This window comes from Sarcophilus harrisii, chromosome 4, assembly GCF_902635505.1.
Source record: "Sarcophilus harrisii chromosome 4, mSarHar1.11, whole genome shotgun sequence".
Classification (NCBI taxonomy): domain Eukaryota; kingdom Metazoa; phylum Chordata; class Mammalia; order Dasyuromorphia; family Dasyuridae; genus Sarcophilus; species Sarcophilus harrisii.
In genome coordinates, this window is record NC_045429.1 from 293,755,820 (window position 1) to 293,769,552 (window position 13,733).

Consider the following 13,733-nt stretch of genomic DNA (forward strand, 5'->3'; position numbering starts at 1 on the left):
CTTGTTGGAATCTTTTACAAAGTGTGAAGACATTGGAGTTGATTTGATCTGATTTTGGGCCAGAACTTGAAACAAGGTATTAGGTGGAACTGATTGAACAATGCTTGTGTTCACACCTTTAGAGAGCTCAAGTTTCTAAGTACTCAATGGAGTTCACATGAGAGTTCAGGGCTAGTATGAGAGCTGAATTCACATCTCCCTCAGGACCAGAGAGCACTCTGGGAGATAACCTATAATCCCTGCCTCAAGAAGGCGGAGTTAACCTTTGGGAGATCACATAAATGAAGGAAGCTCTTGGAGCTAGGATTTTTCTCCTGAACATCAACAGGGCTCTGAGACAGAACACTCTGGAAGAAAAGACTACTCGCCACAGACTGGAGATTGAGAAGCCATGAGATGGAGTTGAGCTGGAGGCTGAAGAAAGCAGAGGCAGGATCCAAGGACAAAACTACAAGATCTCTTGGAGCCAGGCAGTGAGATAGGCCTCAACTAACCAGGCTAATTTTGTAAGGAGAAATAAACATTTGCACTTTTTACCAGTTGGCTACGATTTCGAAGTAATTATTTATTTCAACTAAGACTAAGGCTGGCCCCCAAGAAAAACCTCCACAAGCTCTTCCCCCTCTAATGCCTTTGTGCCTATTATTCCTCTGCACATCTTTTATATGACATAATTACTATTTTTACCTTAACTCTGCCCCAATTTTTGTTTTGAGCTGTTGTATTCTTAATGTCAATTTAAAACATATGCTATAAATTTCCCATGTTAAAAAAAACCCATAAACAGTTTATTCATGTTGAATTCCTTGAAATTGTTCTTTGATAGGGCTCTTATGTTGTTTTCTATTAAGTTCAGGTTTGCTTAATAGAAAGTCTTGAAAATCTGTATGTTTATTGAATGTCCATTTTTTCCTCATTTAATATTATAGATAATTTTACTGGATATATTTTTGGAGTTAGGCCTAGTTCTTTTGATTGTTGGTAGATAGGATTCCAGGACCTGTAGTCTTTTATTGTAGCTGCTGATAAGTCTTGTACAATTCTAATTGTTGCTGCAGAGTATTTGACTTATTTTTTTCTTGTTTCTTGTTTTCTCTTTGATCTGGAGGTTTCGAAATTTGGCAATAATATTCCTGTATTTTTATCACAAAGAATCTCTGAGATGGTAATTGGTAGATTTTTTTTTTTTTCTATTTCTACTTTCTCTTCATGTTCTATCACTCCAGGACTATTTTCTTGGATTAATTCCTGCATTATTGTGTCAAGTTCATTTTTGGGTCACAATTTTCAGGCAGCCCAATTAGTTTTATATTTTCTCTTCTTGATCTGTTCTCCAAATCTGTTATTGTTCTTATTTCACATTCTGTTCTATTTTTCCATTCTTTATAATGTTTTGTTACTTCTTGTTCTCTCATAGCTTCACTAGCTGCCCCTTGACCAATTCTAATTTTCAAAGAGTTATTTTCATTTTTGAAACTTTGTATTTCCTTCTCTAGTTGGTTAACTTTTTTGTAATCTTGTTTTTCTAGGGAAATTTTAAAAAAATTTTTCTTCAATGTCTGCCATTTGGCTTCTAAATTGTTTTTTGAGTGTTGGAATCTTTACAAAGTGTTAAGACACTGGAGTTGATAGAGACAATAGTTATCTGGTTTGGCATGGTTCAGTGTGATTGATTTGATCTTAGAAAGAGATATTTTGGGCCAGAACTTGAAACAAGGTACTAAGTGGAACTGATAGAACAATGCTTGTGTTCACACCTTTAGAGAGCTCATAAGTATCTAAGTACTCAATGGAGTCCACATATTTGGGAGTCAGGGTTTAGAATGAGATAACCGAATTCACACCTCCCTTAGGGCCAGAGAGCACTCTGGGAGATAACCCAGAATTCCTCTCTTTCCAGAAGGCGGAGTTAACCTTTGGGAGATCACATATATAGAGGGAGCTCTTGGAGCTTGGGGACTGACTTGAGTTAGTTACTTGAGGAGTTACTAGAAACTCTGGGAGCTCGAGAGAGTTTTACTTGGAGTCGGAGAGAGCTCTTGGAACCCACAAGAGCTATCGTCGAGGCAAAAGATTCATTGCATCTTCCAACTTGGTGCTGGCTGGAGGCTGAAGAAAGCAGAGGCAGAAGCCAAGGACAAAGCTGCAAGATCTCTTGGAACCAAGCAGAGAATTAGGCTTCAACTAACTGGGCTATTTTGGAAGGAGAAATAAACATTTGCATTTTTACCAGCTGGCTGCATTTTGGAATAATTATTGATTATAACTGAAACTAAAGCTGCCTCCAGAAAACCTTCACATTTGAGTTCTTTGATAAATTCTCTCTGGGCAGAGAGTCATTTCACATTACTCTTTGGGATGGATGCTTTTTGTACTTCAGTATCCTCCTCTTAAGATGAATCCTTGTTCATGACTAATTTTAGTCATGTAAAAGAAGTAAAAAAAAAAAAGTCATGTAAAAGAAGTCATTAGTCATGTAAAAGAAGTAAAAAGAAAGAAACTATGTTGTTCATTTTGCACTCTAAATCCATCAAATTCTGCACCTAAAAGTAGGTAGCATGTTTGTTTTATCATTAGTGTTTCAGAGCTGTGATTGTCATTGTGTTGATCAATGTTCCCAAGTCATTCAAAATTGATTATCTTCAATAATATTGTTATTAAGTTACACATTGTTCTCTTGGTTCTGCTCACTTTATTTTGCATCAGATCATATAAATCTCCCCAGGTTTTCTGGAACCAGGATCCCTTTCATCATTTCTTACAGCACAATACTATTCTATCACATTCATACACTATAATTTTTTCAGTCATTCCCCAATTGATGGGCAGTCCTCAGTTTCTAATTTTTGTTACTTTTTCTTGTTTTTTGTTAAAAAAAAAAAGCTGCCATAAATATTTTTGTACATATAAATCTTTTTATTCTTTCTTTGAGGTATAAATCTAGTAAGGGTGTTGGGTCAAAGATTATATTTTTGGGCATAGTTCCAAACTGCTTTCCAGATTGGTTGATCATAATCCCTCCAGCATTTGTCATCTTTTTTTTTTTTTTTTTTTTTTTTGTCACTTTAATCAATCCAGTGGGTGTCAATATCTCAATTTTTTTCTAATTACATTATCTATTAGCATTTTGAAGGATTTTTTGTGTGATGATTGATAATTTGTTTTCCTTTTAAAAACTGCACCTTCCATTTCTGATGGACATGACACTTTTTAATAGTGATGTGATTCAGACCAGTTCCAATGGTCTTGTCATGAAGAGAGCCATCTGCATCCAGAGAGAGGATTGTGGGGACCCAGTGTGGATCACAACGTAATATTTTCACTTTTTTTGTTGCTTGCATTTTGTTTTCTTTTTTTCTTTTTGATCTGATTTTTCTTGTGCAGCATGATAATTATAGAAATATGTTTAGAAGTGCACATGTTTAACATATATTGGATTTCTTGCCATCTAGGGAAAGGGACAGGGAAAGGGAAGAAAAAAAACTTGGAACATAGTTTTGCAAGGGTGAATTTTGAAAATTATGTATGCATATGTTTTGAAAATTTTTAAAAATTTTAATAAAAAATAAAAAGTAAATGTCAGATATCTCTTTTTCTTTTTAAAATTGACTCAGTACTCCATGTTTCTTAGAAATAAGACTTTTTATCAGAGGAACTTGCTTTGAAGATTCTCTCACTCCACATTCAATTTCCTCCTCTTCTAATTTTAGCTACATTTGTTTTGTTCCGTGCAATTTTTTATTTTATGTAATCAAAATTGTCTACTTTAATTCCAGTGAAATACCCTATTTTGTTTGGTAGTGAATTCTTCTCAAGCCAAAGATCTGACAGGTAATGTTTTCCATGTTCCTCTAATTTGCTTATATCCTTTATATCCAAATCATGTACACATTTTGAGTTTATCTTATTATTTTGTATGAGATGTTAATCTGTACTTAGTTTCTGCCTGATTGTTTTCTAGTTTTCCCAAAGATTTTGATTGAATAATGAGTTATTGCTTCAATAGGTATGGTTTAGGGGTTATCAAACACTAGGTTATACTTATAACTTCAGCTTCAGAGGAACAGAACTATCAGCTCCCTTTTGACCTGCAAGACTTGTCCTCTGCCTCAGGGATCTGAGTTATCCATACTATGTGCTTCCTAGAATTTATTCCATTCTCAGGCATGCTTACAATTTCTTCTTTCTAACTTCTATCTATAACCTATCTATAACCTTGGGTGGCAATGGTATGACCAAATGATACTTATTCCTGCACCCAGAGGTTGTTCAATGATCCCCTAGGATCTTTTCTTGCCTTGTCTTGATCCTTTCTCATTTGATATCTCCCCAAACCATCTCCCTAAGTCTTCCAAGGCTGGAAAAATGATTCACTGTGAAATTCTTCTTGCAAATCCCAACCAGAATACATTCTTTGTATCTTTGTTGAAGAAGTGTTAAGGAAAAGCTTGACTCAAATGCTTCCTCTCTTGCTCTGCCATCTTGGCTCTGCCTCAGCTGAGCCTATTCTCCATCCAACTACAAATACATAGCAGCTGAACAAATTTCCTGCCCAAGAATGCCTGAGCCTGGGTTGGGCCCTTTTTTGTGGTTCTTCTTCCTGATCTTAGGCAAATGTGCATCCCAAAATGGATGTCTGTAGATTCCATACAACTTTATGAATTGGAGAGACCTAGATATCTTGGGTCCAAAGAATGGTTACAATAGTAAAGTAGAGGTTAGGAAAGCTACTGCATTGGAAAAGATAACTATTGACAAGAGGATTTCCCTAAACTTGGCCTTTACTAACAGAAATATAACTGAGAGATACCAAAAAAAAAAAAGAAAAAAAAAAAAAAAAAAAGGGCAAAAGACTGTCCTGACTTCAAGGAGTTTAAAATTTAATGGAGGAGACAATATGCAATCAAATATACACAAAGCAAACTATATGCAGGAGAAATAGGAAATAATAAAAAGAAATAAAACACTGGAATTAAGACAGTTTCAGGAAGATTTAATGTAAAGGATGAAATTTTAGTTGAGATTTAAAGGAAGAAATGAAGTGTTTTGTTTATGGAACCCAAAGAAGGCCAGTGTCACTGGATTGAAGAGTACATATCAGTGAGTAGGACATAGAAAGACTAGAAAGCTAAGGGGGAAGGGTGCTGGAGAGGGGATAGGTTAAGAAGGGTTTTCAATGCCAAAGAGAGTATTTTGTATTTGCCTCTGAAGGCAATATAAAACCACTGGAGTTTACTGAAGTGGTATGTGTGTGATGATCAAACCTGTGTTTTAGGTTTTATGTGTGCTTTACATATAACAGGTAGATAGCAAAGCATTTATCAAATATATCCTGAATGTCAGCTACTATGCTAAGTGCTGGGAATACACAAACAAAAATCCATGCAGCTATTCTCAAGGAATTTATTATCTAATGAGAGAAAACAGCACATAAAAAGGAGCTGAAAAGTGTGTGTATGAATGCAGGGGAAAGGTGGAAAAGTAGTCTGGAAAATTAAAAGGCTGACAGGTTTGAAGCAAGCATACTTGGTTTCTCAAGTGAAGGTGTCAGGGGAGGAAATAATAAATAGTTGCTGAATAAATGCCTGTACCATATAGTTTGTCAATTACATTTTGAAGCACCTACTAGTCTACCAATTGTTTCATTTGTATAGTTCTTTTTTCTGCAACTGGACTGAAAATTCTTTGTGGACCGGGACCATTGTATATTTTCATATTTTCAGGGACCAAAGAGTATTTGTCAGGTAAGCCAAATAGCAGTTCATGTAAAATATATGCGTGATTTTCATTGCTTTGCCACATCACAATCCCTTCTGACATCTATAGGAAAAGAAGCCATAAAAATCAGAAACGGGCCTAGAGAAGTGAAGGGATTTGGGCCCTTTTTATTTAACACTAGTTAGCTTTGACAGAATTTTTGAAAGAAATGGTACTAGTTGAAAGACATTTAGTCACATGGTCAGTTAAATACACAAGTCTCATTAACTCCTCCCTTTTTCATTTTAAGTTTTGTGTCAGAGTAAACCATAGCAGGCTGGTGCAAAAACAGAATGATAAATATTTTCCCGGAAATCCTTAGAGATTCTAGAAGGAAAATGGGATTTTAAGAGTCACCCATGAAGACTCCCTTTGAACTGCTTGCTAGGAGTCAGACAGGACCTGAAATACAACGTGCTCCAAATGGGCTGATCCTTCACATCCCAGCGATTTGGTGGCTAGTGAGACAAATGTTAGGCTTCGGGTCTCAGGCTACATGCACATCCAAGGCAGCTCCGGTGCCCTCTTCCGTCTCTGGCACCTAAGACGCTCTGCTCACCATTCAGCTTCCTGAAAGCCAGGTTCAGATAATTCCCTAAGGGTAGAGGGTTCTGAGGGGAAAAAAAAATAGTTGACATGTCTTCCATCTCTCTGTGACCTTGAGGGTCTGGCTTCATGTTTAGCGGCTACAGTAGCTCCACCCAAGGGCCATGGAGCTTGCCTTTCTCGACCTCGCAGCGCCCTCCTTCCCAGACCTTGAGAACAGCCACTCTATTCCAAGCCTAGCTGGGGTTTAGTGCATAGAACCCACATCCCGGAGTTCCATGCTCAGCCGTTCCAGGTTTTCCGCAGCTCCCAAAGTCTAGCTTGTGGGGGGAGTTGGCGGGGTGTTGCGGGTGGGGGGGTGGGGGGTGATGGTGGTGGTGGTGGAAGAGCTCTACAACTGATCTTGATGTCCGATGTTTCCTGCCATAGGCTAGTCGTCGATAGCCCCATTGCCGTGCTGCATTCCTAATGGTAGGAAGTAGCTGTCAGTCACTGGCCCAGAGGGGCGGGACGTCAGCGCTATCAAGCTTAGTTGAGCTTTTCACTTTGCCTCCCTCCCCCCTTTCTCCCCTTCGTTGCCTCCCCCCTCCCCCCTCCCCCCTTACCTTCTCACTAGTTCTCTCATCTAATCCTCCCCTCTTCTCCTCCCTTATCCCCCTCCCCCTTCTCTCCCCTCGGTGTGTGCATAAGCTGTGGCCGGCTGATCCGAGCACCAGAGCTGCCTCCCCCGTGGGCTTCGATCCAGGGGCCTCGAGGCTCCTCGCTCCTGCTCGCCCGGCTTTGGGCAGCTTCGTTCCTCCCTCTCACCTTCCAGGCCCCGGGATGGCGGCGGCGATGCTCTCTGGCACAGGTTCGGCCCCCCCGCCCGGGTCCGGTGGTGGTGGCGCCGATGGTGACGGCAGTGGCGGCTGTAGAGGGTCCCCGCCGGGGGGCTGGGCCGTGGCTCGGTTGGAGGGCCGTGAGTTCGAGTACCTGATGAAGAAGCGATCGGTGACTATCGGGCGGAATTCGTCTCAGGGCTCCGTAGATGTGAGCATGGGCCACTCAAGCTTCATTTCCCGGCGCCACCTTGAGATCTTTACTCCCCCAGGCGGCAGCCCGACCCCCTTGGCCTTTGGTGCTGGGGAGCAGCAATCTCAGCTTCAGCCCCCGGCGCAGCAGCCGCCCCCGCCACCCCCGCCTCCCCCGCCTTCCCAGCCCGGCTCCGCTGAAGACCCCAGCACCGGCGGAGATTTCTATCTGCGCTGCCTAGGCAAGAACGGCGTCTTCGTGGACGGCGTGTTCCAGAGGCGGGGGGCGCCCCCGCTGCAGCTGCCCCGAGTGTGAGTAGCCCAGCCGGCAGTCCAGGGCGCCTTCTTCCCGCGAACCCACCAACTTGCTCTTCCTCTTTATTCGCATCTGCTCATCCCAATATTCCCCATCATTTCTTGATGACTTCCTTCTGTATTGAGTAGTCCTCTTCTCCTTTCTCTGCTGCGCTCCTCCTGCGGTGGAGTCCAATCTTCCGTCTAGGGCTTAGCCCTCCTTCCACCCTTCCAGCAGTTATAAGGGTTCCCCAGCTGGACATAAGGTTGAAGTAGGAGCTGGAGTGCTGTAGATAAGGGGGACAGTTCTGTGTTTAAAATGTATTCCACTTTCCCCAACAGATGTAGCTATCTCCTGTGCTGCCTGGGAGGGCGCTTTTGGAGTAGTTTGCGGGTTGGTTGCTGCATGCCCTGCTGTCTAACAGTGAATGGAGCAATTATTGTCACTGTCGCTGAACAGCCCCATCAGCGCGCCATAATCATTTCTAGTTTCCTTGGTATTGCTTTTACAGGTCATGTTTTTACAATGTCACCCAGTGATGTTGCCTTTTTGCTGTAGCTTTTGCTATATAGGCTGCTTTCCCAAAATGCGCATCCAGTTCTCGTGTTTCTGGGATGTCAAGTTTAGTTCTCTGTGCTGTCAGGTGCTGTCCAGGATATTGTTTTTGTTTGTTTATTTGTTTTTTTAATGTAAACCAGAGTGAGTACTATTTATATTCTTAACATTAAAATCATTGGTAAGCTTCTCATGTCAGATCTTTATTCAATAAATCTTTAATCGTCTGTGGAAACTGTGGAGAATCTAATAATAAATAGAATTCATCATTATTGACAAGAGGGAAATATGTATTGTCTTAAAAATAACTGCTTAATAACAGTGGCATTTTTTAAAGCTGCATAGGAACTAACTTTTCATTCAATATTTTGAGATAGCCTGTGTTTAGAAGCCCTTGAAACAAGTTCATGTCTTCATTCTCAACGTATAGGCTTTTGACGTTTTTTTAAAAAGTAGTTGGCATTGATGTAGACATTTTTAGGGATAGATCATTTAAGTTTTTGAATAATTGAAGTACTTAATTTTAAAGTGTCAATTTAAATACCTCAGTCATGTTAGTTAATACAGCAGTACTAAAAGCAGCTCTTTTTTTTTTTGATACTATAGTTTTTGTAGGTTAATATTTGGTCAGAAAAACAACTTGCTTTCTAGGAAATGTTAATTATTCCTACAGGTATTTACAGAACGTTGTGTTTGTAGTTATTTGTGTATTGAATTATTTGTCTTATTTACTGGGAAATATAAGTTTTGATTATTTGGGTTTTTTTTCCCTCCAAGTTACTGGTTAAGGACGTTGGAAGCATGTACTCATTAAAAAACAAAATTTATAATAAATGCCTTAGAGTGTTCTCAATAATAAATTTACCATTGTGCTGTTTACTGGTTTGCAAGCCGATAATATGCTATTAACATGATACTTTTTCATTTACAAATAACTTTGCTCCCTCTGAAGAGTTTAAATTGTGATTTTTACTACATCTCTTGAATTTCTCATCTCACTCCAAAAGTCTGCTGGAGGTAGAAAATGTTTATGTTGAATGCAATTCTAGTAATCCTTTTTGTAGTCAAAAGAGAATTTTTATTGTTCAGCAAGTCTGTTTGGAATGATTTTTTGAGTGGTATATTGGGTTGAATAATTTTGTATTCAATAACCTTTATTTTCAAGCTTTTAAAAAATACTACTAAATATTTCCTACTTAGGTCAAATAAGACAAAGTAAAGTAATTATAAAGAGGACTTTAGTTACCCTATTATTAGATATAATTCCAATTATTTGCAATGTAGAAATTAGAGAATAAATGCAAGTTTCAGTAATGTGGACTTCAATTCCTGTTGGTCTTAATTAACATCCTCTGATAATCTCTTGTAAGTAAAATTATTAGTATTTGTTTTTGAAAAGAAACTTTGCTGAAGAGATGATGAATAACACCAATTCTGATTATAAGAGAGTCTACTCAGTGGTTAAAGGACAAGAGGCAAAATTTAGTGATAGTAGTAGTAGTAGTATTGGTAATACAGTAAATAGTTTTGTTCATTCTAGACAATAGGAAAGGATAGATGTCAAAATTCTTGGTCTTGAATGTAACTTTAGGATTTAATTTGATATTACACATTTCTCTCAGAAATTAAAAGTAAGCCTAAGTCAACACACAAGATAATTAGTAAATTCTTAATTATATTTGAAGTATGTACAGATTTGTCTCCTCATGGCTGATGAAGTACTGAATTTAAGAGTGCAAATAAGTAATTTTGAAGTACAATTATTTTATTCAGGTGCAATTTAATTTACAATCTACATTTAAATTTCTATGAATAGGAAAAAAAAACACTATTTCTCTGTCTCTTTCTGTGTGTCTCTTTCTCCCCCCTCACTCTCCAATTCTCCCAAATATATCTTAGGTTTAAAAATGTACAAGTAAGCTGCAAATGTGGCTTTTTTCTGAACATTAATCTAAAGGCCCTGCCCTATTGACAGTTTTGGGGAGATGTAGAACAGGATATTGTAAGATGACTATTTTTATTTTCTGGCTCATCTTTTTCCTTTATTTATTTATTTATTTTTTTGCTGAGGCATTTGGAGTTAAGTGACGTTGCCCAGGGTCACATAGCTAGGACGCATCTGAGCTCACATTTGAACTCAGGTCCTCCTGACTTCAGGGCTGGTGCTCTATCCACTTTGCCACCTAGCTGTCCCCTATTGTATTTATTTTAAGCATGTTATAATAGTATTTGAACACAAATTAGGTTTTCTCTGTTATGCTTATTCCATTTGGTAAACTTAACAACCTTGTTCCCAAAGCACTGTTGATATTAGTGCAAGTACTAAGACGGTAAGTCAAAGTGGAATAGGATTTTGAGGGAATGGTTAAGTTAAAATTGGGTAATCCTTTTTATTTATTTATTTATTTATTTTTAAATGGAGGGCGATCAGGATAGATAAGCTTTCCTAGAGTCATTTTTGAAAGAGTCTGTTTTGGTTAGAGGACATTTGGGGGAATACCTCTATTCTCTATGCTCTGGATAATATTTTTTAAAGTTTCTTTGTAGTCAAAAAGTTTATAGTTTAGATGGGAAAACTACTCACCTATTTGACTCTAGTTTCTGAAATAATGACGAACTTTTGAGTTTCAGAGTGACATGAATTGGTGTTTTAGGACCATTAATTCACCTGGGTAAGGAATATTTGGTCATTTTATTTAGTCATTTTGATAGCATTTTTAATCAAATCAAGTCTTAAAGCCTGAGTAATCATAAAAGAGTTATGGTTGGAAGAAATTCAAGAAATCATAGATTCTGCAAGTGCAGCAGAAGATAATAAAATAAATATAAATAAATAACATAATTGCTTAATTAAGCTAATAAGAATTTTAAATTTATTAGGCCATAAATTATTCAGCCATTAAATAGAACAAATTGAGTTCGCTGCAAAGAAATAACATTTCACAATAGGAAGAGCTAAATTTTTTGTTGTATATTTATGTTATTGATGCTGAAATAAGTTGCTTGTCATTATCCCAGTATTTAGACCAATAATAAAAATGTCAAATTTCTGTAACATTCTCTTTTAACTTGTAAATTAAATAGTGGGAGTCCAACTCTAAATAATTTCATTATTTTAGTTTTCTGCACTATTTAGGAAACAAATATAAGTGGTTTTTGTAATTTGAAGGAATGAAATTCTTGATTTTTGTATGAAGGAAAAAGGTTTTTTTTTGGGGGGGGATTATCTGGCATTTTAGAAAAAAACTTTAAGACATAGACACTTTTTACTTTTTATGGACATTCTGTAAACCTCTGTGAATTTATGTATTGCACGGGGTCTACCTGAGAAGGGAAGGGACTACCACATAGTTCAAGGATACAAGATGGCAGGGACTCAGAAATGAGTGCAGGAGGAGGAACATGGGGGAGGGGGCAGATACTTGGACAGTAGGACACTGACAGGGACACAGGAGAGGAGAGGCAACAGACAGGACTTGGGACAGATAGTAGAGGTCTTGAACCAAGCCCCTGGTCTAGGATGAGCCATTCTTTTTCACTTGGAAGTTTTTTGGGGGTTTTTAGGGATTGATATGTGGGTGTAGTTTTGTTTTTTGGGTTTGGGGAGGGTAAGGAAAATATGGGAAATGGAAGGATCTGGAGTTCACAGCTGAGGTCGCAGGAGAGTAAAGAGACCAAGCACATACTATATGTTAATATAGTTTTTTGTTTGCTTAGTTTTGTTTTTAGTGAGGATTTCTTTTATATTTCAGAATAATTTACTTAAAGTCAAATTTACATAATGTGAATTTACTTAAATTGAGAACTATCTGTATTATGATTTGGTGTCTTTGTTTTTATAATCTGAGTCTGTATAAACTTTAAAGTTACTATAACAAGGTAATAATTTTTCACAAATATAATAATCTTTTCTGTAAGTAGGCTTATAAAAAAATATGACATCACCTTAACTTAAATTATGTTAAATTTCATCATTTCGAAAATGATTTTAAAATGTGATTAACAAAGTTATTTTCATTTGCATGAGATTTCACTTGAATAACTTGTACAAAAAATTGACCTAAACTTTGATTGCTTAGTGTTTATTTAGCATCTGAACTCTGACTATAGTTGAATTTAGATTGGCAGACATATGACATTAATTTCAAATAATAGAAAAATAAATTATGTTTCACTGAAATATCTTGTGAGTCAAATTTTTTCAATTTTAGATTCCATTGGAAATTACCTTTATTGTGGGTGGAATCCTAGTCATTTTTCTGACTATATTTGATAAAGTAAAATAATTAGCTTTTGCAATAAACTTTACAATTTTTTACATCTTAAAAATCTCTTATTTTAAACTGTTGTCCTTTTTGCTGCACTCACTTGTTTTTATAAGATTTGGCATTGAGTTTGCAAGAAGTTTTTTTTTTTTTTGCTACATTTTTGATAGTGAAATCATACTTCCTTTATATTTTATTTTACTTTTGCTGATTTGTCATAGTATTCTATCTCTATTTGGGAATTTCTGCGATTCCAAAAGAATTCTGTCTCTCATTATGTCAATAAATACTTGCCAGAGTTCAGCAGAGGAGACAAGACTTCCAGGTCCACTAGAATTTAAAAAAAAAAATCTTCAAAACATTTTTTGGTTGAAATTTTTTTTTTACAATATAGTGTAGATGCTCAGATTTTACAGGCTTATCTGTACCTTTCTGACAATAATTATGATATAACCATTAGTGAAAAAGTAAGTTTAATTAATAAAAGTTATCTTTTTCAATCATTAATTCCAGTTTTCATCTTGTCTATGAAAAGTATTTTCTCTTTATAGCAATAATTAGGAACTTAAAAAAATAAAATTATCATAGTTCTTCCAACTTACAGAAGCTTTGAGGGCAGAAACCATGTTTTATATCTCCCACTAATCGTATGTTTTTCTGTTCTGTCCATGAAGTGAATGAACCACTAACATTTTAAGACATAAAATACACTAATTAGTACCAAAATTTTAACTTTTTTTTCTCTTTTTTTTTCCTCTTTTTTGTAGATCATATGTGATGATTCTTTTAATTGTTTTAAGTTGTAAATAGATTGACAACAAACTTAAGAATAAACAATTTAGATTTTTAATCAAAACTTGGCTTAGAGAATGGAGGATAGAGAGAGCCAGCATTGGAATTCTGAAAATGTGGGTTCAAATTCTACCTCTGATGATCTGAAGGCCATGTGATTCAGGACTAGCTTCTTGAGTTCTTAGTTACCCCAAAGCAGCTAAGACTAAATTTTAGAATGATTGCACATTTTCAGTAGTGAAGCGAGTTTCTTCAGGAATTCTGTACATTAATGAAATCAGGTCTGACCAAAACAAAAATGGTAATTAGGCAGAAATAGTAAGTAGTTAATCCATATACCTGTATAGCTAATTTTTTTTTTTTAAGTGCTATCAATGTTTTCCTCTACTATATACTGTTTAATCTTAGTGGATCACAACTTCCCATTGATTATCTTAAATTGAATTTCCTATAACCTCAACATGTCCAAAACTGAATTCATTATTTTTCCCCCTTTCCTTAGCCTTTCCTTGG

The 13,733-nt window shown here is 36.8% G+C and overlaps 1 protein-coding gene and 1 long non-coding RNA gene across 3 annotated transcripts in view; one reads left to right on the forward strand and one right to left on the reverse strand.

Annotated features, from left to right (window-relative positions):
• Positions 1-5,857: 5,857 nt before the first annotated feature.
• On the reverse strand, positions 5,858-7,202 carry LOC116423558. Its single transcript, XR_004234173.1, has 2 exons — positions 7,111-7,202; positions 5,858-6,768 (listed from the first exon to the last, which is right to left on the reverse strand). It is a non-coding gene; the product is annotated as an uncharacterized LOC116423558 (long non-coding RNA).
• Positions 6,756-13,733, forward strand: part of FOXK2 (forkhead box K2) — a 76,813-nt gene continuing 69,835 nt past the window's right edge. For both annotated transcript variants that reach the window (XM_023502847.2, XM_031968427.1), the window contains exon 1: positions 6,756-7,625. In XM_023502847.2, coding sequence (XP_023358615.2) covers positions 6,772-7,625 — 854 coding nt within the window. In that variant the 5' untranslated portion in view covers positions 6,756-6,771. The remainder of the gene's footprint in view (positions 7,626-13,733) is intronic.